The following is a 27,558-nucleotide window of genomic DNA, read 5'->3' on the forward strand; positions in this document are numbered from 1 at the left end:
TTATTGGTTTCTTGTTTGGAAAGAATTCTAGTATATACAATTAATGAGTCCGGGCTGTTGCGGCCGGTGATGAAGGGTGTATCTCTTCCATAAGCTGACCAGTGGGATGACTGGAGCTGCGATTATTATGAACGACACTGCTAATTATAATCTAAGGTTTCTCTTCAAGTAACCTCTCATCCCCTTTAGCTCTTCTTCAAGTCTATTGTCAATCCAGCTCTCCCTGGCAACAACCTTTGTTTCTTCCTCCCTGCTTTCATTCTCGTTTTTTCTCTTTCGATTGAGTGACATCCTTCCCAGGGGCGCTCGCTCAGAGCGAAGAATCTCTGCCCTTTCGAAATCAATAACTAGTACATTCTCACCCTCTTCACTCCAGAACAAATTTCTCGGCTCTACATCATGGTGAAGAACACCTAGAGCATGAATAGCTCGCAATGATTCCGAAGCCGCGGATATGATTTTGTCCTTTGCAACACCGCATTTTAAGATCTCAGTGCCTGCATGGGCGAGAAGTAAAAAGTGCGGTATGTCTGCAATTCCATCATAAAACATGGGCCGCTTGGATACATCGATTGTGCCGAGGCATACAGGGACATGCACACCTTGAACTGGCCGCAGCTGGTTGTAAAGGGCTTGTTCGTTTCTGAGGTACTTGCTAAACTCTGGAGGGAAGCCTTTTCCTATAAGAGTGTAACCGTACTTAAAGAGGATGACTTCAAAGAGTGCACCACGAGCACCATGTCTATGAAGTGATTCACAACCCAGAGGCTGAGTCCAAGGGCTTACTATTTTTTGTAGTATCTGCGCGAGGAGGAGAGAGATGAACATGGAATGGTCGATTTGATGAACTTCTGTACCGTGCTCTTTGACATTGGGACAGGCCTTATCCAGCAGGCCGCCGTTCAAGAGACCAAGCAAGCACTTCTGCGTGCAATATCGCCGGGCACCATCCCTACAAACAGGGCCGGTGTAGGATGAATCTGAGTTTGGTGGCTGAGGCGGAGGTATTAACACCATGACATTCGCCGACCGGCGAGGTCTTCGACTAGGTGAATCATGGTCAGATTCGTCATCTTTGTCGTCTTCCCCGCTGCTATTTTGTTGCGAAGAGGTTGGTTTGCAGGTCGACCGCGAGGAGCGCGATCGGGTACGGACAGGGGTATTCCTAATAGCCATCTGGGTACTTTTTGATGGCTTGTAAGGCGTTGGAGGCTGTTCATCTTGCTTTTCATCTTCTTCCGAGATTGGCAAATATAAATCGCCTTCTGTGATTACCCACACCTTCAATTGACTCATGGCCCAGTCTTTCCAATTCTGGTCATGTGGGGTGGTGCGTAACGCTCGAAGCGTAAACGCAAGCACCTGTCCAACAGCCGTCTTCCGTAGCCTGTTGGTATCATCATCTTCACCTTCTTGGTTCATATCTGCCTCAGGAACTGAAAGACGATAATAAACAGTTCCAGGCTCGTCAGTTTTGAAGTGAAGGAAAATTAAGGCTTCACCCGTGCTTATATACCCGTATTCAACGCCAGCCTTAATCATGTAAGAGAAGGCCTGGGTGATGACTGCGGCCACCAAACGACGGTGCCTAATGTTCTCTGTATCATCATTACGACGCTCGACTACCTCATCAAGCTCCATTTTTCGTAGTCCTTTTTTAATAGCTTCGAGTGGGAGTTTATGGGGTGGCTTTAGTTCCCCAACCAATGCAGGCTTTTTGGCCTTCTCGCCTGCATTGTAAATGCAAAATTCATCCGCTAGAGGTCTATGAGAAGGTTCGGCATTGGTAGGTGTTGCAGCCCCATCGGTTCCTTTCCGGAGCTTTGGCGGACGTCCTCTAACTCCTTCAACCTCCTCGCTGTCGGCAAGACTATTTGCGTGGTTTTCAAAGGTAACCTGTCCTTGAAGTCCAAATACATGCCTGAGTCTCTCACTTTCAAAGAAGGCCTCTATGATCGACCCTACAGGCTCTGTGATGGCATCCCGCTGGAAATAGCGAAGGTCGAGTTCTGATGATATTTTTTTCTTTGTTTTCTTTCCGATAGTCATCATTCCATGCAATGAATCAAATTTAAGCTGTGCAATAAACCCTTTATTTTCTTGACTCAGCAAATGATCCCATATTTCCGCCTGTTCATCGTCAAATGAACGCCATTTACGGATGCGATGGGGACGGAATTTGCCTCTAGCATTGTCGGCACTTCCTTTGGTGGAACTTTTTAACGTTCTAGGGACAAGCCCGCTGAAAAGATAAGTATGGCAGGCATCAAGGTATTCAAAGAGTGTCAAGGGGCGTAACTGTTCTTCGAATGTCTGCTGAAGCTGCTCTGCTTCTTGTCGAGCCCTCTCTGCATCCTGTCGAGCCCTCTCTGCTTCCTGTTGAGATCTCTCTGCTTCCTGTTGAGCCCTCTCCGCTTTTTGTCGGCGTCGCTCTTCGTTCCTCAACTGCTCACGCAGCCTCTGAATCTCATCATCTGCCATTAGACACGGTATTTGGGGGTGTACTGTTTGCAATAGATAGTGAAGGGATTGCTAAGGCAGATATTGGCATAAAAGAGGCGTATGTCTGCTCTCTTATAGAGGGAGCATGTCAGAGCGAGAGCCTCCAGGCTGCTGCCTGGCGGTCAGGTGATTGGACCTTACCTAGTCCCTTGATACCTGGGTACCTAGTCAACTATCAATATAGAGCCAAAAGAGTGAGCCCACGCTGTGGCTGGTAAGTGGAAGTTATCTTTTGACATTGACTCAGGTATCACCGGTAGGATTTTGGGGATGGTCCGAGATAGTTAACCAACTATAGTGACTTAACTAGTCGGTTAATGTCTTGACTGCCGAGGTAGCACTCTAATAGATACATGAAGGGTGAGAAATAAGGCGTTGGGAGAAGAGTGAATAAATAATGATAATTGAATGGTGAGATGTTGACGGAATGGGCTATCGATGGCAGAAGGATTAGTTAGCCTGTCGGCCGGCGCCTCTGGATGGGGAATGGGTGGCGACGGCGCTTAACTAACTTCGTTAACCAGTTAACTAGTTAAAAATCAAGGCGATGGCTAAACGCTGGCTCCGATATCTCGTCAAGCGATACTACTCGTTACAAATATTATTTAAATAAATATTAATTTCATTAAATTGAATACATGTCGTATTTAACCAAAGACTCTGCCATCGTATTAAAAATTCAGACATGGGAACTAAAGACCCTCCCGAATAACCATCCATATCTCGCCGTGTCAAAGTGAAAGGGACCTAACTCTAGACATGAGGGCATCTCTAACTACAGAAGAGGGAAAATGAGTCCAGCAAGCAAGTAGAAAGACAATCTAATATGTGTACCATAATGATCCAACACCAGAAAACCCAAACCAACCCAACACCAACTGAGAAATTGTAGATCTGAAAAGGAATTCACTTAGTTCTGCGCATCAGTCACGGTAAAAGTGAACCTAGACTCAAATCCTTCAGCCTGCTCGACTTGAACCTTCTGGCCCTCGGGAATCATGTCGTGCTGAAGATCCCAGCCAGCGCGTCGACAGAGCTCGGAAACAACGACGTCGCAGTCTCCTAGCATGTCGACATCAAATTCGATGTGAGAGACGGGCTAGACAACAGCCGTTAGAATACCGAATCCACTATAAAGTCTGTTGGGTAAAGATACTAACAGTTCGCGAGATGTGAACTTGAGGAACATCACATGGTATGATTCCGGGAACTTCTGCAACAGGGGCGACTTTAAGGGATGTGCCGATAACGATGACGAGGTCTGTGAGCTCTCTATCATGTTCTAGCAGGCGTTTCTTGAAGATATCTGGTAGCTCTTCGCCAAAGAACGTGATGTCAGGCTGGAATACATTAGCTTTCGGTTATACTGGTTTAAGGATAGGTGAAGTAAACTTACCTTCATTACTCCAGCCGTAGGAAGAGAATATCCATCGTTATCGGAATCATCGTCAAAGGCTGACTGAGATCGAGACCGAGACTGCCTCATATTGCCGTTCGAATTACGTTTGCGCTTCAGGCCTCGAGGCTTGGATTGCAATCTCTCTTCACAACGCGCACATTTAGGGATTTCGCCCCGTCGGATAGTTTCGAAGAGCTGCTCGCCCGGAACTTGATGTTTGCAATCCATACATGAAGCTGTGGCAAAGGAGCCATGACATTGTATCATCTTTTCCGGCAGTATGCCAGCAGCACCTTCAATATTGTCAATATTTTGTGTGAAGTTGGTCAGAAGCTTGCCTTTATCCTGGAGTAGGCGGATGAAGGCATGTGTAGGAGAGTATCTCTTCTCTGTGGGTAATATATCCTTGGCTATAGAGTAGAAGATACTTGGATCTTCACGGAAGACTTCAATATCAAAAACCTCCTGGGGATCACTCAAGCCGAGATGCTCCAGCTTCGAGTAGAGTCCGGTATCTTTTGATCGGAAATCGGGTATCCCGAGACTTGTAGATATCTACAAACGTCAGTTTTTGATGCTATACGGCTTCTGGACAGAGATAGCTCACCCCTGCGCCCGTAATGACAATGATATTCTTAGCTTTCTGCATCAGCTGAACAACATCATCAATTGTATTGTAATCTGGCAGCTTGAGGCGTTTTGAGCTTTCTCTAGACATGCCCAGGGACAGGAGTGGGTGATATGCCTTGTCCGGGGCACCTTCAAGGAAGGACGGAGGCATGATTCCAAAAGCCGTACACAGCGTTTTCGCGCTGACTGTGCCCCGGCCAAGTGTTTCTGCAATAAAAGCAGCCTGTCCTATAGAACGAAGCCGTTTGCGATACGTCATTGCTTCCTCAAAGGTGCATGCTCCGGGCACGACTATGGTGCCAGTTAGTAAGGAGGTAGACCCGGCTAGATATAAAAGACGAAAGCGAGACTCACCACCGCCGCGCAGGTGCTCATCGCTGATAAACTGCAGCGCGTCCTCATAGAGCGAAGCAGTCTCCCAGTCCTCGCTGGAGTCTTCTTCCTCGCTCTCCTCTGGTGGATGCGGCGCGTCCTCTGCGGCCACACGCTCGCTGCCGTCAGCGTCATCGGCTCCTGCAACGAGAGCGCCCTCAACCCCTTCGTCACCGGCCGGCGTCGCCATGACGTCCATAATCGGCTGGAATGACACGAGCCACAGCTCAATGGCGTTGCGGACTGTTCAACGTTGCTGAGAAATACGGTGCTTCCCGCTGGTTAACCAGAGTCGGAGGTTTGGGATTATCCGCGCTTCTTACTAAGGGCGTAAGCGCCGGCGGACTCTGTGGCTGCGTATCTATATTTATAGCCATTGCTTGCTTTGTTTGCCTATTTCTTTCATTTACAGACATCTTCATACGTTGAATGGAGCATGCAGGGGTAGAAGAACCAAGTGTATTTTCTTTTTTTCCCTTAGGAGTCTGCCATGTCATGATCATTACCTGAATCCGAGTCAGTATCATCCTCCCATACGTCATCATCGCCGACTTCATCGTCTCCAGAGATGCCCAGTTCATTCTGGATCTCCTGGACAAGCTCAATGGCATGTTCTTTGAGCTTCTCATCCTCATAGCCGACAATTTCGCATAGCTTCAAGGCCTGCCTGAGCCATTTCCGGCTGGTCAGGAGAGTAGAAGCTAGTTGCTCCTTTGTCTCTGCATTTGCCTCTCCCTGGCTCTGTTTCTGGTCCTTTTTGCTTATGAGATAAAGACACCATCCGCCGAGATACCATGTCTCAATGCTCTGATCGTCTTCAAACACCATTCTTTCAAGAACTTGAAGCGCCTCATTTTCCATTTCAACCTCCATTAGCAGGCGAGATAAGCTTATCCTGGATGGGAAATCTGGTATAAGTGTGCTTTCCGGTGGCTCGTCTTTCCATATATCTAAACTTCTTGATAGCGCTGCTTTGGCATCGTCGAACCGGAGCTGGGATATCCGGATCGATGCTAAAGTCTGTAAACACTCTGAGGAATCCGGGGCCACTAACAGTGCCTCTGTTATGAGAGCTTCACATCTACTCTCTGCGTCTTCTTCCCATCTATTACTCAGTTAGTTGCGTGCGTTTGTCAGCTGTCAGGAGTTGAATATACTCACGATAGATCCGTCATATATATCTCCACCACTCCGCAAAGCGCATGTGCAAGCCTTTTCTTGAACCCTTCCCTTATCTCCTGAGCAACTTCGTCATTTTTCCCCTCAAGAGACTGTAGATTTCTCTTCAATGCGCCTACACCTCTCTCAAACCACCGCACACTGTCCTTGCCGCCTTCTGCGCTCAATTGGGCCAGCCATAGGAATTTCTCTGCGCCTCCATCGATTGTCTCGTCTATCTCACCCTCTGGATCCAGCTCAACGGCTCGTAGGAAACTTTCTCGTGCAGAATCTATTTCACCCAGCTCGACGTATATCTCTCCTATCAGGTTTAATCCAACTAGGTATTTCGGTGAGTCGGAAGGTATGTTTTTAAGAGCTCGTTCGACAAGTGGCAGTGCCTCGCCTGGTTGGCCGGTCTGTATCAACACTGCTGCCTCTTCGAACAGGGTTTCAGGGTTCTCCATTGGTCTCGTTGACATCCCTTTTGTGCCGTGGAGGACCGACTCGCGGGTTTTCTTGGACTGTTTCTTCGAGGGCTTGGTTTTGGCCATTGGCTTTGCTGTAGCCTCTGATGTCGCTATAGATATTAAATAGGGTAGTTGAAACGGTCCATTAGGTGTGTCAATGGTACGAATTAGATTTCTTTTTGAATTAATTTGTCAACTCAGCGTTGAGATATGATGCTTCTGTGGAATTTTGAGAAGTTAAAGATAAAAAAGTAAAATAGAAATAATCAGCCGCATGTTTGTCTTGTTTGCATGTCGATAACAAACCCGATAACGAAAGACGACGAAGAAGAAGAAATTCAACATCTTGACGGACAATCAAGACTTGATATAATTAAAGCTAATTAGACTGTCTAACTTTCAGGCTTGTGCCGGTCCTTATGGTGCAAAATGGGCCGTGAAGAGCAGGCGGAAGAGAAGGAGACGCTGCAGTCTATCTTTCCCGATGAGCTGACGGGTAAACCAAGAAAACTCCTACTCGGACGACATGGAAGAGTTCATGGCTAACAAGACAGTTAGAAATCTCCGATAACTCATATCGCATCTCTATACGCCTTGATGTCACGTCCCAAGATGGCGAGGAGGCTGAGCCTCCGACACTTATCCTACAAGTCACATATCCAGAGGACTATCCCGACGTAGCCCCTCGACTGGAGCTATCCACCCCTCCCAATGCGCCCAAATACCCCCATCTCGACATCCAGGAAGACCGAGACAGGCTGCTGGAGTCACTTCAGTCGACAATAGAAGAGAACCTGGGGATTGCCATGGTATTCTCGCTAGTCGACTCTCTGAAAGAGGGAGCCGAGCTTCTCATCTCAGAGCGCCAGACCGCCATACAGGCCCTGAAGGACATGGAAGCCGCCAAGGCAGAAGAGGAAGAGAACCGGAAGTTCCAGGGCACTCGGGTGACTCGTGAGACCTTCCTTGAGTGGCGGGAGAAATTCATGGCCGAGATGAAGGAGGCTGAGGAGAGGAGACAGGAGGAAAAAGAGGCGGAAGAGAAAAAGAAAAAGGGCGCTAACAAAGAGCCAAAGAAGTTGACCGGCAGGCAGCTTTGGGAGAGAGGAATGGCTGGAAAGGGAGACTACGAAGACGACATGGATGACTCGATACCTGAGAAGCTCGGGAAGGTTGAATTAACCGCTTAAGTCACTCTGCTATCAAGCGGCATACTTGCACCTGCCAACCTATAGTATCCCTTTGGCGGACATAGAATACTATAGACGGCGCTTTGTGTGGGCTCAAAATGTATGACAAACCACCGCTAGCCACAGGGATCCCCTGTGAAGCAGGCATTCTATAACAATTAGCCAACTACGCATTCCATTGGCCTCTTCTCGGATCAAATTGAACATGGGAACAGTAAAGATTGACCAAATCCTCTCGGCTATTTAAAGTGCCTTTTTTTACTCCGCTCCCAACACGAGCATTTTACGTCTTAAAACAAATTCTACATATTCTACATAGACAGATACACAGCTAGACACAGACGATAGATAGACACCATGGTCAAGTTCTATCCGTCCATCGAGCCCGATCACCGGGAATGGATGCTCAACCAGCCCGTCTTCTTCGTTGCCTCTGCCCCCAGCTTCGGGAAACACATCAACATCTCGCCCAAGGGCCTGCCGTCGACCTCTCTCGCCATCCTCTCGCCCAACCAGGCGGCCTATGTCGATGCTACGGGCTCAGGCAACGAGACTCTAAGCCATGTGCGTGAGAATGGCCGCATCACAGTCATGTTCTGCTCCTTTGAATCGTCACCGCGCATCCTTCGGCTCTTCTGCACCGGCAAAGTGATCGAGTTCGACGACCCGGCGTTCAAGGGCTGGGTCGGCAAGATGGGCGTCTCAGACAGATATATTCCCAGCGCCAGGGCCGTTATTGCGCTGGACATATTCCAAGTACGCTCTACAGTCTATGTTTATGTTTTATTTTATATTTATTCTACGATTAGTGAGTCACTCCGTCCTAACGTTCTCCAGGTGCAAACGTCATGCGGCTATGGAGTCCCTCTCCTGGCCCTCCGGACGGACGCAGATACAGGCGCCGTGAAGCCGTATCTCCAGGACCGGGACACCCTTGTGGACTGGGCTGAGAAGCAGGCTGAGAAGAAGCAGCTGTCCAAGTACATGAACGCGTGGAACGCGGAGTCCCTCGACGGGCTGCCAGGCCTGCGCGCCGCCATGATTGCTCGGGGCCAGTCTGACGCCGCCGTCAGCCTGTCCATTGCACTCTGCAAGTACCGTCGGCCACTGGAGATCGTCTCTGCCGTCCTGATGGCTGTCCTCGCCCTCTGGCTGGCCGGGTGTTTGAAGCAGCCGGCCTTTTTCGGTCGTACAGGTGTCATATTATAAATTAACATGCATGAGTTAAGCAACATTTTTGATTCAGCTCTGGCCCACGCCCTGGGGTCTAATTCGCCTGTAATGTCTATACGAAGACCATACGAAGATCGGTGGGATTAATTAGTCCGACTGGCCGTTGTTGATGTGTAATCCTCAGCTCCTTCGTGCGGGGCGGTTGGAAGCTGTAAATATTTATAGTTATATAAATACCCGTCCGTTGAGGGACAGCAGTTAGGCAACCATTCAATCAACCATACCATCGGCTATCCATCTAATACCACACAAGTAGTCAAGTACCAGATAATTCTCGTTAAGATGCCTCAGTTCACCCTCTATGCCAATCCAATTGCTACGGCGCCAGACCGGATCCTGCTCGCTCTCGCAGATGCTGGCTTCACTGACTTTGAATATGTCAACGTCGACATGTCCGCCAAAGAGCACAAGGTCTGTGTAGATAATCCATGCAGCATCCAGTACATTATTCACTGACCTCAATCAGAGTGCTGAATATCTTGCCCGCAACCCCTTTGGCAAGGTCCCAACTCTCGTAACCAGTGACGGTGTCACGATGTACGAATCCCGCGCCATTGCCCGCTTCCTTTGCACAAAGCTCAACCTTCCTCTTCTCCCTAACCCTGCTACCGCTACCGCCGCCTCACTCGCCCTCTTCGAACAGGAGCTTTCTTGCGAAATCTCTTACTTCGAAACCCCCGTCTCCGGCATCATCTGGGAAACCTTTATTAAGCGTGTGATCGGCATGGAGACCGACAACGCTGCGGCTGCTGAGCACAAGAAGAAGTTGGAAGAATACTTCGATATCGTGGAGGCTAAGTTCAAGACTTCTGGTAAGAAGTTCATGGCTGGTGAGGAGTATTCGCTTGTAGATGTCTATTATCTTCCCTTCTTGGCTCGTCTGTTTGACCGTGGTTTTGGAGATGTGGTTACCTCTCGACCTCAGATCAAGGCTTGGTGGGACCGTTGCATGGAGAGACCAAAGACCAAGGCCTGGATCGATCAGTCACCAAAGCTGGACGCCATCCTGGCCTCCAGAAAGTAAGCAGCGGATGATAGTTTGAAAAAGGCCGTGGTGATATCTCAAATGCATCTTCAATGAATTAACAGCGTTCGCATTTGTTGTTAATAAACCTTTGTATCTTCCTCTATAGTAGATGTAAAGAGCTGATATTCTCTTGGTGCCGTCGTTGCCTCAGAATGTCATGATTAGACAGCTAGTGCCAACATCAAGGTCGCCTCGTAGATTCTGAAGAGCCGGTCTTTGTCTCGTCAGCCTGGCCCATTTTCTCCCTTTGACGGGCCTCTTTCTCGGCCAATCGTCTCTCGGCCACGACAACATTCCACATCTTCCTTGCCAGTTCGAGGTCCCTTTCGTCCCCATTCTTAATCGTCTCCACCACGCGGTTGATATTCTGCTGGATGGCTTTATCCCAAGAATCAGTCTCCGTTCTCGAAGTGATTTGATCCCACAAATCTTCATCCTTTGCAAATAGTGAATCGACACCCAGCTCTTGCCTGCGCAAAATATTCTTCCATCGAGCATCCTGTCGGATCTGTATGGCAACGCTTAGATTCTTTGGTTGGGGTTTCTTGATTCGGAGGAATGGAATTCCACGCGCACAGGCGAACCGGGGTACACGGCGGATACCGGAAACAGTAGGATAAGGACGTGCCAGCACCGATTCTAGAACTCGTTTGGCGCTAAACCGACGTTTGTTCTGCTTCTTCCTTGCATCTTCAAGCTCTTTTTCCTCGCGTTCACGGGCCAATCGGGCGCATTTCTGCTTATACCTCTCTAGGAAAGGTTCAGTCCCAGCTATGAGGGAATCAACTCGTTCTATGCTTGTGGCATCTCCCTTTCCGCATGACTTCATCAATTGCAAAGCCTGGAGCGGTAACAAACGGTAAGTAATGGCGTAGATCAAGGATAACAGGCTAGGGAAGCTACCTCATAGCCGGCTTTCAAGGACTTCTCAATTCGACTAGGGCTCTCAATTCGTTTATCTAGATGGAATCTAGCTTGTATTAGCGCTCGGATATGCGATGCTTTCGAGCGTGTGAGCCAAGGCTTTGAGCATTGCGAGAGTAAGGCGTGGTAGAGAGAAAGGCCTGCATAATGGATCAATCAACAGAAGCTCCGAGAGCCAGAAACAGGCTGCTTACACGCTAAACGGTGGACACCAGATTGGGTTGGGTGCAAAAACCGGGGCATCAGGACACCGCAATATTTGGTCACTAGCCACCTTTCGAGGAACGGCGGGCTGCGATGTGGTGTTGCATTATTGTTGAATCTTCACGTCGACTCGAGATGCAAAACTTCAGACCAAGCACGAAAGGCAAAGAAATTTATCGTGGTCACGTGGATATTCTTATCTTATCGCGTATTTGCGTATTTTGTCCCCCCTCATGTCAATAACCCTAATGGATATATTCTTCTTCACGATATTTTATTATATTAGGGGGATGACAGTTGAATTGTTTACTATCATAGTTGGAGTTCCAAACTCCGCTAAATGAAATCACGCTTAAATTATATATGCAAGTATAAGATGCGGAGAGATAATGATCACCGGGGCGTGCTCTCAACCTCAAAGTAATTATCCGGTGGCGGAGAGGGGGGTTTAGAAAGTAGTCCCTTCCTGTGGCTGAGGGAGCTTCTTGTGTTGTGGTAACGCCATGTATCTAATATTCGTGGGCTTTTTAGCTAGACTCATAACTGTACGGTCAGATTTGTTAATTTCCTACCTTCTGATTTCAAGAAGCACAGTCTCCATGGTATTCTCACGTTTCCACTGGGCCAGGCAGGGAAGCTTGGAAGGGTCAACCTGAAGAAATTAATCAGTTAGAAAAAAGAGTTGCGTATAAGTGATATATCGTCATGTCCGTACCTTGCCGGTCTTTGGATCAACACATGGCAGGTTTACTCGTGAAACAAACTGGATCGTGGGGGGCATATCCGGGTATTGATCTCCACAATGAATGTTGACGCTATATATCCGGTTCTCGTGTACGCTCTATTCGCCTCCATGATTAGAAACGGAAGACTTGGAGGGTTGAGGAAATGGCTTCAGATGGGAAACACTGACATGTGGCGGACCTAGGATTGTGCCGTTCCAGTTCGTCATCATCAAATCGTCACCGTCCGCTAGACCATACGAGCATGCCTCTATTTTCAAGTTAGAGTTAGCAATAGATGTCAGATGAAGTGGCATATTGGTTATAAATTCGCATACCAGGGCCCATTCCCTTCTCTCCCTTCTCCAGCTCCTCTAGTAGGCGAAAGTTTCGAGGGACTTTAGCCGTCATGTTTGCGATGGTGACAGTAGTGTTGTGTGTTGTTTGTGTTTACGCGCTGGTCACTTCTCTTTGAGGATGCGCAAAAGTTAAGTCAGGCTGGCGCACGGTAGACTCTCTGATCTTCTTCCTCGCTTGCTCTTCGAGTTTTGTTTTTATATCGTCAGGCTCACAACTTGCATCTCGCCAAAAGTCACTCTCTGCAGAAGTTATGATTACTAAGGAAATGCACGTGACCATATCGGCATCCCGATGTAAATGCGATTGGAAGTTGTATCACGAACGAACAACATTCCATCTAGCATATTTTGGCTGATTTGCTCCAGTGTGAGACCAGTTATTTATCAAGGCGGCTTTGGCAGATATCTACAGGGGAATGGCTTAATTATACAGACAATCCTTGCATTTTTACGACTCGCAATCCTTGCTTGATGAGACGCCACGTACATTATGCCCAAATTCGATATCTGACATGACGTCCAACAATTTGCAGGCAGAGCTATCAAACCTGATCCAGGAGTCTAAAAGGAAGCACTCGGACCTCAAAAATGTCTGTTCATGCTCGTAGTTACTTCTTTCAATCATATATGAATTCACGCGTGGTGCTGGTGTTGACCCTTAAAAATAGGCAGCTGAACAATCACTTGCAGAGCTTAAAGCTCTACCATCGACATCTGAATCACAGCTAGCGGCAGGTTGGTCTGCTCCTATGTGATATTATCAGTTCTTTAGACCCTATACTGAGCTTCCAAGAGACTTGGCCAGAAAGCCTCAGTTTGCCAGGCCATTTGTTCTAGCATGCCAAACTCGGCAAACCCGCCTTGCTGCTATCGGGGTAACGAATCTTCAAAGGCTGGTAACTATTGGTGCATTGCCTCACGAACGCTTAAAAGATGTACTCCAAGGGTTACATGAAACAGCAAATCTGAGTTCGTTCATACCCGTTTATGTCCTGAATTGGCCACCACTTACCTCTACAATAGGTCTTGAAATACAGCTCAAAATACTGCAAACATTACCGTCTCTATTTCGGTTTTATGCAGATAACCTTACTGGCGCTCTCCTTGCCAGCACTCTAGAGATATGTGCTACTCTACAAAACAGCAAGACCACAGCAGTATCGAATACAGCCGCTGCCACTCTCCAGCAACTAGTCATTGCTGTTTTTGAGAAGGTCTCTCAGGAAGATAGTTCGTTTTTCTCCCTTTAACCGCTGCACCGTGTTAGTTTAAAGTAAACTAACCTTAAAAGCTGCAGGTAAAAACGAGAGTGATGTATCATATACCACTATTTCCGTTGAAGGCCAGAAGCTCGAGGTCTCTACATTTAGTTACGATGCCTTTCGGGTAACTGAAATTTCTATGTCCAATTGAAAGTGATATAGATATATATACTAACTTTCAATTGCCTAGATACTAGAAGATTTGTGCCGCCTGCTCGAGGGTGAACAACTCACATACTTGAACATCAAATCGCTTTCTAAAATTTTCATACTGGAATTGATTGAAAGCATTCTAGTCAATAACACTGCCATTTTTGCCAACCACCCAGAACATACACAAGTCCTTCGGCATAGACTATTACCTTTGGCAGTCAGGTACCTGTCTGAACGCCAGTCATTTTCCTTGACTGTCCGTGTTGCGAGGATAGCACTATATATTTTGAAAGCCCACTTATCCTTATTAACCGTTGAATGCGAGGTAATCCTCTCGCTTTTGATTCATCTAATCGACACAGAAACTTCTTTGCCCTGGAAGCGGGTGCTTTGCATGGAGATCTTTAGATCCCTATATACCGAACCGGGTATCATCCGACTTTTGTATACGCTCTTTGATAAAGAAGAAGGTCGCAAAGCCGTATTAAAGGATCATATGTCGTGCCTAGTGAGGCTTTCCTCTGAAAAGTCTTCGCTGATTGGTCTTGGCCATCAATCCACGATACCATTAGCACCACAAACAGGTAAAGACACGATGGAAGATCAGGTCACCCTTGAGTCAGTTGGAGTGAGTGGCATAATCGGGAGCCCGTCGAATAAGTCAGAGATGTGTGGCATTAGCACCCAGTGGAGCCTCCTTCGAGTGCCATATATTGAAACGCTCGACAAAGTCGACTCTCCTTCACCTCCAGATACATATATCTACAGTCTAGTACTCAACTGTATAGCAGCGTTCTCCGAAAGCATGGCGAAGTTCATCATCCCGCTAGCTGTTGCTGAATCGAAGAGCAAGCGGAAACGCAATACCTCAAGTTCAGACAAGGAGCGCAATTCCAACCAGCAGGACGCTGGTCGCAAAGAACCGAACGGAAGATCATCCATTCCTCCAAATCCTCTTGAGTTAAACTCCCATCCTCAAATCACTGATATTCAAGCGACTGCTGGTATCATCGAGGTCTGCTGGCCAGCGATACTGGCCACTTCGTCTACTTTCTTATACGCAGCGCTAGATGGAGAATTTTACCACTCTCTGGTCCGAGCATTCCAAAAGCTGGCTCACGTTGCCGGTTTGTTGAGGCTTGCAACTCCTCGGGATGCGTTCCTGACGACCCTTGGGAAAGCAGCAGTACCTACGGATCTCCCAGGGCCCAATCCTGATGGTAGCACTCTTAACTCACCTGTTATTGATAATACCAACCAACGACCAAGTATTTCTGAAGCCGCCAACTCGCCTGTCGATAGCCCTATTCATATGCTCAACACTAGGAATTTACTATGCCTACGAGCACTCTTAAACTTAGGTATCGCTCTTGGGCCGACTTTGGACCGCGATGCGTGGTCCATCATTCTTGAGACTCTCCAAAATGCAGAACTAGTCATCAACGCAACGAGTTCGACCTTCGTATCAATGCCAACGGACCCTGCCCTAGAGGCCAAGAACTTGAACTCCGATACCCCCAAATCCAAGCTTGGGCCTGAAATCATGGCTGTACAGGCAGTAACCAATAAACTTTGCGAAAGCACAGGCGATTATACAAACTCTGCATTTAAAACCTTTCTCATGACTTTGAGCTTGCCTGAAAGCTTTATGAAGGACTCAGAAACTCCTTCTAGTCAGAAACAATCCTCGCCTCTTCTCACCCAAGGACAAAATGGAGGAAGAGTTCACCAAAATAAACGCAGCTTGTCTGTGGCACTAGGGCGTAACAGGGTGCGCGAGGATGAGTTGAAGTTTGTGCTAGAGAAGGCACATGCCGTTGCCAAAGCAAATATCGAACGGCTTTCTCTCTCAAAGGACGAAGGTATATGGGAGCTTCTGGTCAATAATCTTTTGAAAACAATCCAGAACGACCAGATTAGCTCCGCACTACGCCTCAAGGCTAGTGAAGTGACTAATACGGTGATCTCAAATACCATCAAACTCACAGAATCCACTGAAGAAGAGTCAAGGAATAGTGTTCAGCTTCGTGGATTACACGCTTTGAGATCTCAATCATCCATGCCATTCCATGGGAGGCGGTCAAGCTCTTCATCCCGTGCGGTGGACCTAGAAGTCCATGAATTTGCTCTCGAAACCTTAAAGTCTATTCTGGAGGGTTCCGGTCAATCAGTGGTTGCAGGATGGAATATGGTATTTGAGTTAATATCAAGCGTATTTGACAACGAAATACAACCTCTTACGGAGACCGATGAGAACCAAAGACCAATCCAGTCAACACCTAGCAACCCGAAACTGGCAAAAGTAAAGTCTCAAAAACTTCTACGAACTGCGTTCGACTCCCTGCAACTCATAGCATCGGACTTCTTATCGCTACTTCCAGCTTCATGTCTACTTGAGCTAGTAGAATGTTTCTACAGCTTTGCATCTCAAAAGGAAGATTTTAATATCTCACTAACAGCCACGACGTCATTCTGGAATATATCGGATTTCCTTCGAGTTCAGATCGATCGATTCTCTTGTGAAGATGAGATTACTGTTTCGACTAGTGAAGCGCAGATTGTAGAGATTGCCCAAAGCCCATACAACTCTTCGTCAACAAGCGCGCTGTGGTTACTCTTGCTTCTGAGGATGGTCGATCTCACAGTCGATACCCGCACTGAAGTACGAAACAGTGCAATCCAGACAATGCTTCGAATATTGGATCATTCGAGTGAACAGTTATCCCCTGCTATATGGCACCTATGCTTGAACAAGATACTTTTTGTTATGGCAGAGGCTGTCCAGGCTAAGACTGCTCAATTAATGGAATCTTCGCCAGAGAATCCCGAAGAGGTGAAGCCCTGGGTTGATACTTCAGTGTTATTGAGCAAAGGTCTATCAAATCTTATCGCTACCTATTTTACTACAATTATCAGGAGCGAGGATTTTCACAAATCTTGGACAAGGTTGCTTCTTTTCTATGAACCACTTATCAAGCTAGATTCGCTGGATCTTAAGGAGGCCATTTTCTCGAGTTTGTGCCAAATACTCTCCTGTATACAAACACCTGAAGATATTGGTATCAACTTGGTCCAACAGGCCTGGGATGTTTGGGCGAATGGTAATATAGTTTCCAAAGATGGGAAGCCGGACAGTGAGCATTCGAACCAGAGTGGACTGCTGGCTTATTTCAAAGCCTATAGGCAGCTCTACAGGCTACTTAATAATCACTTAGGCGAACAGCAGATACTCGATGCCTTACAGAATACCCAATTAGCTGTCGAACAATCGATCCATTCCAAATACTCTCCGGATGTCGAAACACCCTCCGAGTTACAGGCTCAGATACTGGAGTGTTTTAGGACCCTTTGTGCTGATAAACCAAACTCACAGTCGGCAATCATGGATAGCCTTTCCACTTTTTTTCAACTGCCTATGGCCAATTGGACACCACAAGCTGACCGAGCCAAACCAACCTTCGTTGCGCTATCCAAATCCTCAATGAAGCTTTTAAGCTGGTATATAGGCGAAAATGGATTGAAACCTAATGTCCTGCCGGATGGTGTGCTGAGTAACACCCTTGAACGACTGACATCTCCAATATTTGGCAAGTACAAGTGGCTAGGCAAGGATGGCAGTCCACCCCTATGGCAGACGGCAACAACGGCTTCTCTAGACCTCATAGAAATTGCTGTTGGATACGTTGAGGCCCAATATTCGACTTGTGACCGTACTATTACAGAGCGCTTTTGGGCATCGGTAGTTGAGGTCGTAAAAGCAGTTGTCTCTTGTGGAGAATACACAGATCTAAACCTAACGCCATCCACCCTGTTATCTGACGAGCAATTCGATATTGCTGCCTTTGAACGACTCCGTGGCATGATAATCCCAGCCCTTGGCTCATCATTTGTCTCTCCGAAGATCCGGAGAGACTTTGCCTTTGTGCTGTTCAATTCTTCACATGTCTATCCACCACAGCGATTGGATCTGCCAGATAACTCGGCACAAAAGGAACCTCTCCGCGATCTATATAAGGTCCGACGCGGCCGCACTCATGGCCCACCGCCAACGATGCGGAGCAAACTATCATATGTGCTAGTTGATACGCTATTTGACCTTGCGTCTGTTCGCAAACGGGCCGCAGGAGAGAGCCAAGCTTCATCGCCAAATTTTGTGACACCGTATATATCCCTTGCAAAATCTGTGTCACCGTACCTTATCTTACGCTGTGCCTTGCCCTTGAAATCATATATCGCCGACCAACCACTTCTGGGGCTTATGCCACAACCCATAATTTCAAGGAAGGAATTGATGTACCTCCTAACCCGATTGGTTGATTTGAAGAGTGAGCCAACTGCCATCCCAGCAGCTGGTCCTAGCGTTCCTATAGGGGGGCCAAACGACTCCCCAGACGACGACGACGAGGATGAGGAGGAAAGCGGTAGCTCCACAACGGCAAGGTTCAAAAAACATCTCGGGTGGATGTATCCTCTTGTTACCCGTGCAATAACAGTTGCCGGCAAGGAATCCAAAGATCGTCAAGTTCTGGATGCGCTGACAAAAGTCTTAGAGGGCATACAGGGGTAGTGACTGGCCTAGTCACTGGGAAATTAGAAGAGCGGTGTCTCCTTTTTCCAATCCCATGGTTGTTTGTTGGATAAATACATCGTAGATAATCATTCTTTGTTTGAACCCTTGATCGGCATTATGATACCAATTTATGTTTGTTGTTTGGCTGAAACTGGGCAGTCGATATCACAAGTATGTAACGTGGGGGTTAGGTTGAAATCATACTGGAACATGGTCCAGCCGCAGAAAGTGAAAATTAACAATGAAAAAAAAATTACATATTCTCCGGACAAAAGGAAAATTAGTTATCAGAAAACAAGTTCGTTAGAACTCCGGACGCCATCACCTCCTTTTATTTTATATGTTTGCGCGGAGGCGAGAAAAGGAGAAAAATGGGAAGAAATAGGATCAGATTCGGAGAAACATCATTTTGAGCTATGTCGGCATAGTGGATGCAGGTGCAGATGCAGGTTCAGGTGCAAGTTGGGATGGGGGCGATGCATGGTGCGAGCTTTGCAAGCCGTCTTCCTCATCCTCGCTATGACGTACGGCTTGTTTGCGTTCCGGTGGGGGCACTGCATGTTGTCCATCATGCGGTTGGTTTTCAAGTTGTGCAGCAGCCGCCATTTCTGGAGATTGACGGAAGAGGACAATCTCCGATTGTTTAAAATATCGACGGGCGTCTAACCATGGTCAGAATAGCACATTAGTGGGAAAACTCGAGTGGCCGTGCGGTGAAATAGAATCGCGGTGCAGAGAGCGAAATGCATACCTTCGTCGATTAATACAAGGCTGAGATAATACCTCGTTGAGTATTTCTTGTTCACATCTCGGAAGGTGGGAGTTAGATCAAATCCACCTAGGAATAATCTGATGGGTATGGTTTCGCCTAATGCAGTGTCAGTAAAGCTGGCGAGGTAAAGAATTAAGGTGTTCCTGCTTAAACATACCTCTTGATGGAGAACCATCCATAATCTGAGCCAAGAAATAGTCAACAAAACCGCTGTATAGAGTATAGAAATAATGAATAAAGGGATCACATACCTCAAATCTTACCAGCGTCTCGCTTTCGTTATACTGATTCGGCGGGGATCCTGTAGTCTCTCGTCTTATAATAGACAACTCCATGTGCTTAATTTTCAACCGAACGAGCAAAAAGTATATTCTTCCCACTATCACGTCCCTCAAGTGATATTTTGACTTCGAATACTCGAATTCAATATGTAGACAGTCCTCAATCCCGACGTCCATTTTAATTGGATTGTTGGACTCCGGCGGCAATCTGTACGAATATACCCAGATGTCCTTCTCGCGCACAACATCCGCAATCCGACGGGAGACCGTTACTCTGACAAAATACCGCAGCTTGACGTTGATTCCGTTGTAAGACTCGTACTGCTTCTCGACATTTTTGAAGTTGAATGGGAATGTCTGCGGGTGCTGTAGTTCTCCAGGAGCAGCCAGTTCTTGGCCCAGGGAGAGGAATTCGTAGTGATTGCCACGATCATAGAGCATCTCTGCGCATATACAAGGCCATCATCAGCAGGTGTGCGTACATTTTACTTTATTATCCTTCTTTGGGCAAGGGGAAGGCTTGAGGGGGGGATGGATGAGCCGGAACTGTATAGACGTACCAATCATGCCGATGAACTGCACCTTGATGCCTGTATGCTCCAGTCGTTTGCCATCCTTTGGCCTGACTGTGACAGCACCCTTCACTGACTCCCCGTCAAGGTACAACGGAGCCTTCTCCCGCCGGTTCTTCTCGAGCTTGATGTCGACCGTTTCCCGCTCATCGCCGTCTTCTAGCAAGATGTCGATATCGACGGGTGTGGAGAAAAAGAAAGAGGACATCCTGGTCGCAAATCGCCAGAGATACGTTAATCAGAAGACTTAATCAACCAACACGAGCGCCAGTTGTGTTATTCCCAGCTGTTCTGTTGCTCTTCCAGAGCTGTATTCATGGTGTTGCCTGGGGCTTCTTTGGCTTCATTTCGGGTGGTTGATGTAAGACCCGTGCTTATGTAATCAATACCATCCTTTTTTTCTCCTTTATTTGGCTTTTTCCTCCTAAATCTTTTTCTACTTCAACGTCAACAAAGGCCAACGTCGACAAAAAAGACAACTTGTATCTTCATTCCTTCGCTAGAAAGACAGAGCGAAGGTGGTTTGTCGGTGTGATAAGGTATTTGCTGCTCGTGAAGGCCGGGCTTTGAATCCTGCTTTCTTTTTTACCTATAACCTCGCGAGGTACCACCGGCGTTCTATAGGAAGATTACTAGTTAGCTCATCGGTGCTCATCACCAACGCTAGAGACTCGATTGGCAGCTAACAGGATGCAGGATGAGGTGATCAGATGCGAGAGTTCATGCTGCTACCCCTTATCTGCTTCCGTATCCGCATCCACTAACCTTGGGAATCTGGGGGTGGCCAGGAATTGGCCGGATTCCATGTTTTCATGGCCCCTTCTCTCTACCTTGACTACTCCGTACGCAGTGCGGAGTACGGAGTACTCGATACACATATAGTTATATACTCCATACTTCTTCAGGGTTCATAACTAGACATCATAAGCGCCAAAAGACGGTAGCGGAAGCGATGTTCGACATCCGTGCGGAAACGGGAGAGCTGGGAACTTGAAACCGGAGTTTGAATCGGTGTTTCTTATACGGAGAATACGTAAAAGGTCAGCTCGCGATAATGGAAGATACGAGGCCCTAGAAAGGGTGTAATCTCAGTAAGCGAGGGAACCACCACCCATTTGACGTCCCTGAACCGTATAACCTCCCAATCCTGGCCTCGGGAATGAATGAATCAGAACATCCATGCTAACGTCTTTTTGTAGGGAGAATCAATGTCGAAATATCCTTTCGGGAACCGGGCAGCCATCCGCTCGAGTGAGCGAATAACTAATTATAGTCCTTACCCATCATCCTGTACGAAACGCACAAGGCCTATATAGGATATGTCGAGCAAGCATCGAACTAGCCCAATATGCAACCTCGTTGTCGTAGGTATGAATACAACTTGCTGCCTGGCAACGTCAACAGCAAGGGAGAGGGCCAAAATCCCTGTACGTATCCATGCTTAATATGTAATTCGACTTGAAAAAGCAAATCTCCGACAGGTTTCCATCAATGGGATCGTTTTGTGATCACAACCGCAAAATGAAGGCAGGGGGGTGTCAACAAGAGGATACACAGCCATCCCCCCCGCTCCCAGTAAAGTGCTTTGAGGGAACAAGATGTCGAAACGACCGTAAAGGATTGTGGCTCTGTCCTTTGTGGCAATCGTGCAGCGAGGCAACGTGGCAGACAGGATCAAGTTACCAGATTGGACCTTGTCGCCGTTCAATTGATGCCCTGAGGCGGCTGAGATTATGATCTCGACTAGAGGTTTTCGTGTGAACCAACATCTCGCGAAGTGGCCAGCTCCGCCGAATGTGGATAGAGTCCCGAGTATAAGTGCAGAGCACCGTACCAAGTACTCCGTACGATCAGCTCGTTATGTGACAGACTCGTTCTGGTTCGTATACAGAGTAGCTGGTCACCTTCCAAGAGGCGCAGATGCATTATTGACAGAGCTATCATAATGCTCCGTATGGAGTACGTCTAACTATCCTCTACGCAGCCGCAACACTGACCTCATAGTGCATGGGACCAACGACTGGCGTTCTGACCTCCAGTCTCCACGCAGGCCGTTGCGATTTGACTCTTTTCGGCCTGGTAAATGACAATAGTGCAAGTCGCTCACCGTCTCTTCGCACTGCGCCAACTCACTATGGATGCACCAAGCTGAACTGCTTTTTTTCTCCCCTGTGTAGACGAAGTCTTCGAGCCTGGCTTGCTCGTCCGAGGGAAGGGGACAAGGATAACAGGGGCATCCCGGCACGACGGCCGCTGGTTGACTTTCACACATCATATCTCATCTCCATCATCCCCGTTGCTTGGAAAGAGGTACACCTATCACCACGCCTAGTGGTCATGGCCGCGGCGCCAACTCCATCCCGCGGGTCTGTTTGCATTCCATCCTTCCTCCGAGGCTTGGACGATCAAGGCCCTCCGGTCCTGATTCCTCAATATTCTCATCACCAACAACAAAAACCAACACCAACCAATGCAGCAGCCTCCAGGCGCCATCCTCAAAATGCATTCATGCGCCGGCCTTGCATCCTTGGAGATCGGGCCAGCTCCGGCCCAGAACCGTGACTGTGGGTTAGCCCTGTCTGCTTGTTTTGTCATCCCGTTCTCTCTGCCTCCCTTTATCCCCGGCTTTTACGTTCCCCCCACTGGCATCCACCGCGGCCTCTGTCCACCCATTGCCGATGTCTCATGATTGGACTGCGCGTGAATTAAGATTTGCAATAAGACAGCAACCAGAAGTTCTGGACGGATTGTCTCATGGCTTTGTTGAGCTGGGTTTCGTCCGGCGTGGGATGGCTCAAGAGATTTCAGAGCTTAAAACCAACCGTTCGCCCGCTGTTTATTTTTCGTACTTCCTCGTCCTCTCCAGAAGCTCCCTAACTATCCTTCCAATCTCATGTTAACTACTAGCTATAGCTACTCTCTTTGTTGTGATCCAGATACTATCTTGATCGGATTTCTGTGCTTTTGCCAAACTCGTTGTTGACAAAGAATCCGTGCAGTGTGCTACGATATCTTTCTATATCTTGTTTGTCCGGTACAAACATTATCAAGCCGTTCTCAGGCCCATCACAGCTTCACTGCTACCCAAAAGCAAACCGGCTAAAGCAAGCTGATTTCGTGGCTCAGAAATTTAAGCATCATGCTATCCACGGAACAGCCTTCCACTGGCCCTTATATGCCGGCTACTAGGTCACCGCTGCCACTACAGAACAACAGTCGCAATTTTTCCCACCGGTATTCCTCAGCCACAACTTCATCCTCGTCTCTATCTTCCAGTGCTGCATCATACACGGCAAGAACTCAACAAAATCCTCATGCTATGAAGCCACAACATATCTGGATAGTCACGGGGCCGGCAGGCTGCGGGAAGACTACCGTAGCTCAGGGCCTGGCGAAGGAGCTTCATATCCCATACATTGAAGGCGATGATGTATGTACTCAATTAGCTGATCCCTGGACACTTACTTAAGGCAGGGAAATCAATATTCTAACGGTTTACGTAGTACCATTCCAAGTCCAACAAGGAGAAAATGACCAATAGCATCCCTCTAGATGATGCAGACAGATGGGACTGGTTGATTCAGCTTCGTGAAGCTGCGATTAGCGCTTTGACTACTCCATCTTCCTCTTCGGGTTCATATCCCCGGACTTGCCCACCTGGCGTTGTTGCAACCTGTTCTGCGCTTAAGCATAAATATCGCGACGTCATCCGTGTCGCCGCCTATGGCCATCCCACAATAAAAATCCATTTCATTTACCTTCGTGCTCCCGAAGAGGTGTTGCTCCAGCGAGTCAGGCAACGCAAAGGTCACTACATGAAATCTACCATGGTCCATTCTCAATTTGAAATGCTGGAGGAGCCTGATTCCGAATGGGATACGCTCTCGGTAGATTGCGCCGCCTCGCCTGCCGAGGTACAGAGACGGGTCAACTCAATCGTCTTACAGAAATTGGACGAGTATGCGGAATAACCAAACAACACTTTGCGAAGAACCCCCAAACAGAACTATCCAGAACAATAAGCACCTCTAGATGTCAGCCACACGGCGCCATGCAGGCAGAACCGTTATTTCTTTATTTTCTCTCCGGTTCCCTTTTCTTTTTCTCGTCTTTTTGATGCAAGCGATCTCATCGGACCTATCGATTTTAATCCTCCCGCCTTTTCCCGGTTCCCCCATCCTCACTTTCCTTTTCATAGTTTTTTGCTTATTCACATATCGGATTTCAAGCGATCGGCGCACCGGCTGGGAGGCAGAGATTTGGACTAGTGAGAACTACCCAATTATCACCCATTTGAATAATGAATTACTATTTTTTTTTTTTCTGCCTTAACCCTTTTCATTGTACGGAGTACTGCGTACGGAGTATGCTATCCTGCAACTATTTAAGATTGTTATATCCTCTTGTTCTAGACCTTTACTCTACCCCCTCCCCCTCCCTTCATCCCTATTGCTTTTCCTTTGCTTCTCCCTTCCTTTCTCCGTCCTTTGCTTTTTACTGTCTACGTATCTGACCGTCCTCCATCATGGAGGATTCAGTGACAGTCATGAGACCAAATAACCGAATGTGCATTTTTGGCGGGGCCGTGAGCCACTATTCATACTACATATTCTTGCTGTGATATGTACCTGCGATGTATTTTGAACCATTAAAGGGCGCAACTGATTTGCCCCCAAGTCTAGGGCCATATGAAATCAGCATATTCGTTACCGTCTTTACACATGCAAAATATCCTGGTTGCTCTACGTCACAGCCTTGCTCTAGTTAGTGTTAAGCCGGGTATTTTTCCATTTGCTGGCCATCCATTGGATACCAGCACTCACCCTGTCTTCTCGCTGGGGTCCAAAAAATGGGGGTATGACTCTTGTCCTGCGGACCGCAATTGTTGCAGTGAAAATACCAAAGTGAACACATGTACGCTGCTTCTGCTACCGCTGTTGCTGTTACTACCCGTTTCCATTGCGGAGGATACTTTCAATGGTTATCTCCTGGCAAAAATACCAGACAACCCCGTGAAAGTGCATTGCAGTCTCGGTTTAGAACGAGAGACATGCATATAGCGCTTTTTGAAATTCTCTGCCGTGTTTCTGGGGCGTTTCCTTGCTTAGTACATATTTTATAGCAGGAATTTGTCAATAACAGTGGGTGATAATGAGGCTTTTGATTATGAGCTATGTCGTCGTCATCCACCCAAATAAGTTTCCTTGATATTCTTGAGGCGGGCCAGTTTGGGCGGCGTTCCTATTTGATATGTCAATTAATTCTCTTAACATCCAACCCGGGTGAGAAGCGGGTGCAGCATGCAGTGGCAGGCAGTACGGTACATTATGAGGATGGGCATTCTTTAAACAAAACAAATATGACTAAATATCTAACGAAGTAAAGTCAAATAAGAACGGAACAGTCAATCATTGTATCCGGTATGGACATATGGCTTGACTCTGGCTCACCAATGCAAGACCTTTAGTAGCAAGGAGGGTTCATCATTGTTGGATTTGGATGGTGAACTACTTACCCTTTTCGGGACTATACAAGCCTGTCAAGACAGCCGAGTGTTTCGAGACACCCTCGATTTTCTTGTCCTAGTATTGGCAAGACATGTTTTATAGCTGAGCTACGATGATGAGTAGAACTCGGCATGTAGTTTTTGGAAGCGTTAACTAACGGATCCATCATGCAGGATTAATCAACAAGCTCCAAATGCTAAATGCCCCACACAATGTAGTGATTCAGAGATTGACCGGATAAAAGCACAAGCATCCACCTGTCCAGGCTGTTACCCACACCCGTAGAGGTGATTGATGCGCTTGAGACGCTGAAGTACTCCGTAGCCTTGTAGTCACGGAATACAGACGTGGACAAAATAACCACAGATCGCCAGGAGACAGGTTATTAGGTTTTCACACCTCCTTGCATGAAACAACAATCCTTGGATCTCCTGGCAGCCAGGGGCTGAGCCGTGGGGGGGGCCCTGGCGGCCCGCATGAGTTCTTGTTGAGCCAAGCTTGTCAATAATTTGGGCTTTCAGATGACACTGAACTTTGGAGACAGTCTAACATGGAAGAGAATTCTGTGTTTAACGAGGCTGACCATTTTCCAGGCTATGCCGACAACAATTCTCCCTAGGTAGGATCACGAATACCTCCGATGGAATCTGGAGAATTGTTGATGACGATACTAATGTTATATATAAATAACTAGTATCCTGTCCAGCTTTTCGCTCCTGCTGATGATTCTGTATCTTCCGGATATTAACATGCAGATAAACATGTTTTTATCATAAAATAAATACCAGCATATTGTGACTACTTTCGGGTTAACCGGTGAATGGGGACCCGCCGAGCGTATGGTTGCCGGGTTTGACTAATCACCAAAAGTGTTGGGCTCGAAAGCAGTGGCCTGATCCACTGCGAGACCTCAATATCTTCGCTCAAGGAAAGTTGAGAAGACTGACGACGATGGATCCCATCATAACCACACCACGGTTGAAGCTGATCCGGCTGACAAAAGCCGAGAGGGAGAGCCCAGAGTTCGAATGGCTTCACCGACTCCACAGCAACGAGAAGTCGATGTTCTGGATGTACATAAGCACTGCCTGCAACCTGATTTGTGTGTGTAATTGATACTGATTCCATCTAGGCTCGGGGGAACATCAGACTCAGTAGAAAAAACCGAAGCACTCATCAGCAATTACCTGCCGGCAGATGAAGAAGCAAGAGGGAGCTACCGAGCCGTCTACACTGTTCATCGAATCGACGACGATCCCTCCGAGTTCATCGGCATTGTCACGATCTGCCCACTCGATTCCACCAGCCTCCCGCTGCCAGAGAGTCTTACCATACCAGCAACCGAAGCAGCAACGACTCTGACCGTAGAGGTTGCCTATTCGTATCTCCCGGCCGGATGGGGTAAAGGGTACGCAACCGAGTCGATCAACGCAGTGTTTGAAGGATGCCGACGAGCCCGATCCTTTTGGCTGCTGTTCACGAAGCTTTACGTCAGAGCGATTGTAAACCATGAGAACTGGCCAAGCTTGCGGGTGATGGAGAAGACGGGGATGGTCAAGCGGGGAGTGCACGAATGGAGAGGCAAGGCTGTTTTTGTGGGCGGAAGATGGCGCGAGCAAGACACTATCTGTATCTTCGGCCAGCACCTCTTCGGCGGTGCTGACGATATCTAGCACTCGTCCAAATCAAAAGGAGCTGGAGATGTTTCCGCGGCTCAGAAGTCCCGGTTTCTATCTTTAGCCGAGTTGGTCCAGAAAAGGAAAGGGCCCAGGCACGAACCCCTGCTGACTAAGATGACGCACTTTCTCCGTTTTCGAGTTAGTTACCGACGGCACGGGATGCTTGGCAGGCTTGGTACTCTTGGCATATGACTTGGGCTTCGGTCACGGGACGCAGCCTCATGATGGAGACGCGCGTGAAGAATGGGGAGTGAACAGCCGGGCGATGGGATGGAAGATACCAGAAAACAGCAGAAAAAGAGCGCGAGAAAGGAAGTGGGAATGACGAGGTTTCAGCGGAACAGATTTGCCGAAGATGCATGAGTCAACTCCATTCCCTTGACCGTGAAGTGGGGGCTCTTGCTGGGATAATCGATATCAGTCAGGGCTGAAAAGAGCGGCTCTTCGGCCAGCCCTACGGCCGTGTCACGGGACCCCCGCCCGCGCCTTTTTTCATTCGTATAAACAGTGTGATTCAGCTCCTTGACAGGAACTTGTCGCAACGTCGTCGCCAATAACATCTTACGCCTGAG

The 27,558-nt window shown here is 47.7% G+C and overlaps 11 protein-coding genes across 11 annotated transcripts; 6 read left to right on the forward strand and 5 right to left on the reverse strand.

Annotated features, from left to right (window-relative positions):
• Window positions 1-144: 144 nt before the first annotated feature.
• On the reverse strand, window positions 145-2,481 carry TRV_02691 (uncharacterized protein; the record flags this gene model as incomplete). Its single annotated transcript, XM_003023123.1, has 1 exon — window positions 145-2,481. The coding sequence occupies one exon, from the start codon at window positions 2,479-2,481 to the stop codon at window positions 145-147; it is 2,337 nt and encodes a 778-aa protein (XP_003023169.1).
• Window positions 2,482-3,412: 931 nt separating this feature from the next.
• TRV_02692 (uncharacterized protein) lies at window positions 3,413-5,102 on the reverse strand (the record flags this gene model as incomplete). Its single annotated transcript, XM_003023124.1, has 4 exons — window positions 3,413-3,601; window positions 3,663-3,842; window positions 3,899-4,456; window positions 4,509-5,102. The coding sequence occupies 4 exons, from the start codon at window positions 5,100-5,102 to the stop codon at window positions 3,413-3,415; spliced, it is 1,521 nt and encodes a 506-aa protein (XP_003023170.1).
• Window positions 5,103-5,380: 278 nt separating this feature from the next.
• Window positions 5,381-6,615, reverse strand: TRV_02693 (uncharacterized protein; the record flags this gene model as incomplete). The annotated part of the gene is made up of 2 exons (XM_003023125.1): window positions 5,381-6,008; window positions 6,065-6,615. The coding sequence occupies 2 exons, from the start codon at window positions 6,613-6,615 to the stop codon at window positions 5,381-5,383; spliced, it is 1,179 nt and encodes a 392-aa protein (XP_003023171.1).
• A 345-nt stretch (window positions 6,616-6,960) lies between these two features.
• TRV_02694 (uncharacterized protein) lies at window positions 6,961-7,721 on the forward strand (the record flags this gene model as incomplete). Its single annotated transcript, XM_003023126.1, has 2 exons — window positions 6,961-7,027; window positions 7,090-7,721. 2 exons carry the CDS (start codon window positions 6,961-6,963, stop codon window positions 7,719-7,721), a joined length of 699 nt encoding a protein of 232 aa, XP_003023172.1.
• A 357-nt stretch (window positions 7,722-8,078) lies between these two features.
• Window positions 8,079-8,930, forward strand: TRV_02695 (uncharacterized protein; the record flags this gene model as incomplete). Its single annotated transcript, XM_003023127.1, has 1 exon — window positions 8,079-8,930. The coding sequence occupies one exon, from the start codon at window positions 8,079-8,081 to the stop codon at window positions 8,928-8,930; it is 852 nt and encodes a 283-aa protein (XP_003023173.1).
• Window positions 8,931-9,236: 306 nt separating this feature from the next.
• On the forward strand, window positions 9,237-9,978 carry TRV_02696 (uncharacterized protein; the record flags this gene model as incomplete). The annotated part of the gene is made up of 2 exons (XM_003023128.1): window positions 9,237-9,365; window positions 9,421-9,978. 2 exons carry the CDS (start codon window positions 9,237-9,239, stop codon window positions 9,976-9,978), a joined length of 687 nt encoding a protein of 228 aa, XP_003023174.1.
• Window positions 9,979-10,162: 184 nt separating this feature from the next.
• On the reverse strand, window positions 10,163-10,810 carry TRV_02697 (DNA repair protein (Rad1), putative; the record flags this gene model as incomplete). Its single annotated transcript, XM_003023129.1, has 1 exon — window positions 10,163-10,810. The coding sequence occupies one exon, from the start codon at window positions 10,808-10,810 to the stop codon at window positions 10,163-10,165; it is 648 nt and encodes a 215-aa protein (XP_003023175.1).
• A 1,892-nt stretch (window positions 10,811-12,702) lies between these two features.
• Window positions 12,703-18,172, forward strand: TRV_02698 (endosomal peripheral membrane protein (Mon2), putative; the record flags this gene model as incomplete). The annotated part of the gene is made up of 4 exons (XM_003023130.1): window positions 12,703-12,780; window positions 12,955-13,420; window positions 13,488-13,576; window positions 13,643-18,172. 4 exons carry the CDS (start codon window positions 12,703-12,705, stop codon window positions 18,170-18,172), a joined length of 5,163 nt encoding a protein of 1,720 aa, XP_003023176.1.
• A 417-nt stretch (window positions 18,173-18,589) lies between these two features.
• On the reverse strand, window positions 18,590-20,008 carry TRV_02699 (uncharacterized protein; the record flags this gene model as incomplete). Its single annotated transcript, XM_003023131.1, has 4 exons — window positions 18,590-18,837; window positions 18,927-19,013; window positions 19,105-19,671; window positions 19,789-20,008. The coding sequence occupies 4 exons, from the start codon at window positions 20,006-20,008 to the stop codon at window positions 18,590-18,592; spliced, it is 1,122 nt and encodes a 373-aa protein (XP_003023177.1).
• A 2,931-nt stretch (window positions 20,009-22,939) lies between these two features.
• TRV_02700 (thermoresistant gluconokinase family protein) lies at window positions 22,940-23,771 on the forward strand (the record flags this gene model as incomplete). Its single annotated transcript, XM_003023132.1, has 2 exons — window positions 22,940-23,230; window positions 23,304-23,771. The coding sequence occupies 2 exons, from the start codon at window positions 22,940-22,942 to the stop codon at window positions 23,769-23,771; spliced, it is 759 nt and encodes a 252-aa protein (XP_003023178.1).
• Window positions 23,772-26,258: 2,487 nt separating this feature from the next.
• TRV_02701 (uncharacterized protein) lies at window positions 26,259-26,980 on the forward strand (the record flags this gene model as incomplete). The annotated part of the gene is made up of 2 exons (XM_003023133.1): window positions 26,259-26,380; window positions 26,440-26,980. The coding sequence occupies 2 exons, from the start codon at window positions 26,259-26,261 to the stop codon at window positions 26,978-26,980; spliced, it is 663 nt and encodes a 220-aa protein (XP_003023179.1).
• Between the last annotated feature and the right edge of the window lie 578 nt (window positions 26,981-27,558).

The sequence above is a fragment of the Trichophyton verrucosum genome (assembly GCF_000151505.1).
Source record: "Trichophyton verrucosum HKI 0517 chromosome Unknown contig00235_55.r1.exp, whole genome shotgun sequence".
Lineage (NCBI taxonomy): Eukaryota > Fungi > Ascomycota > Eurotiomycetes > Onygenales > Arthrodermataceae > Trichophyton > Trichophyton verrucosum.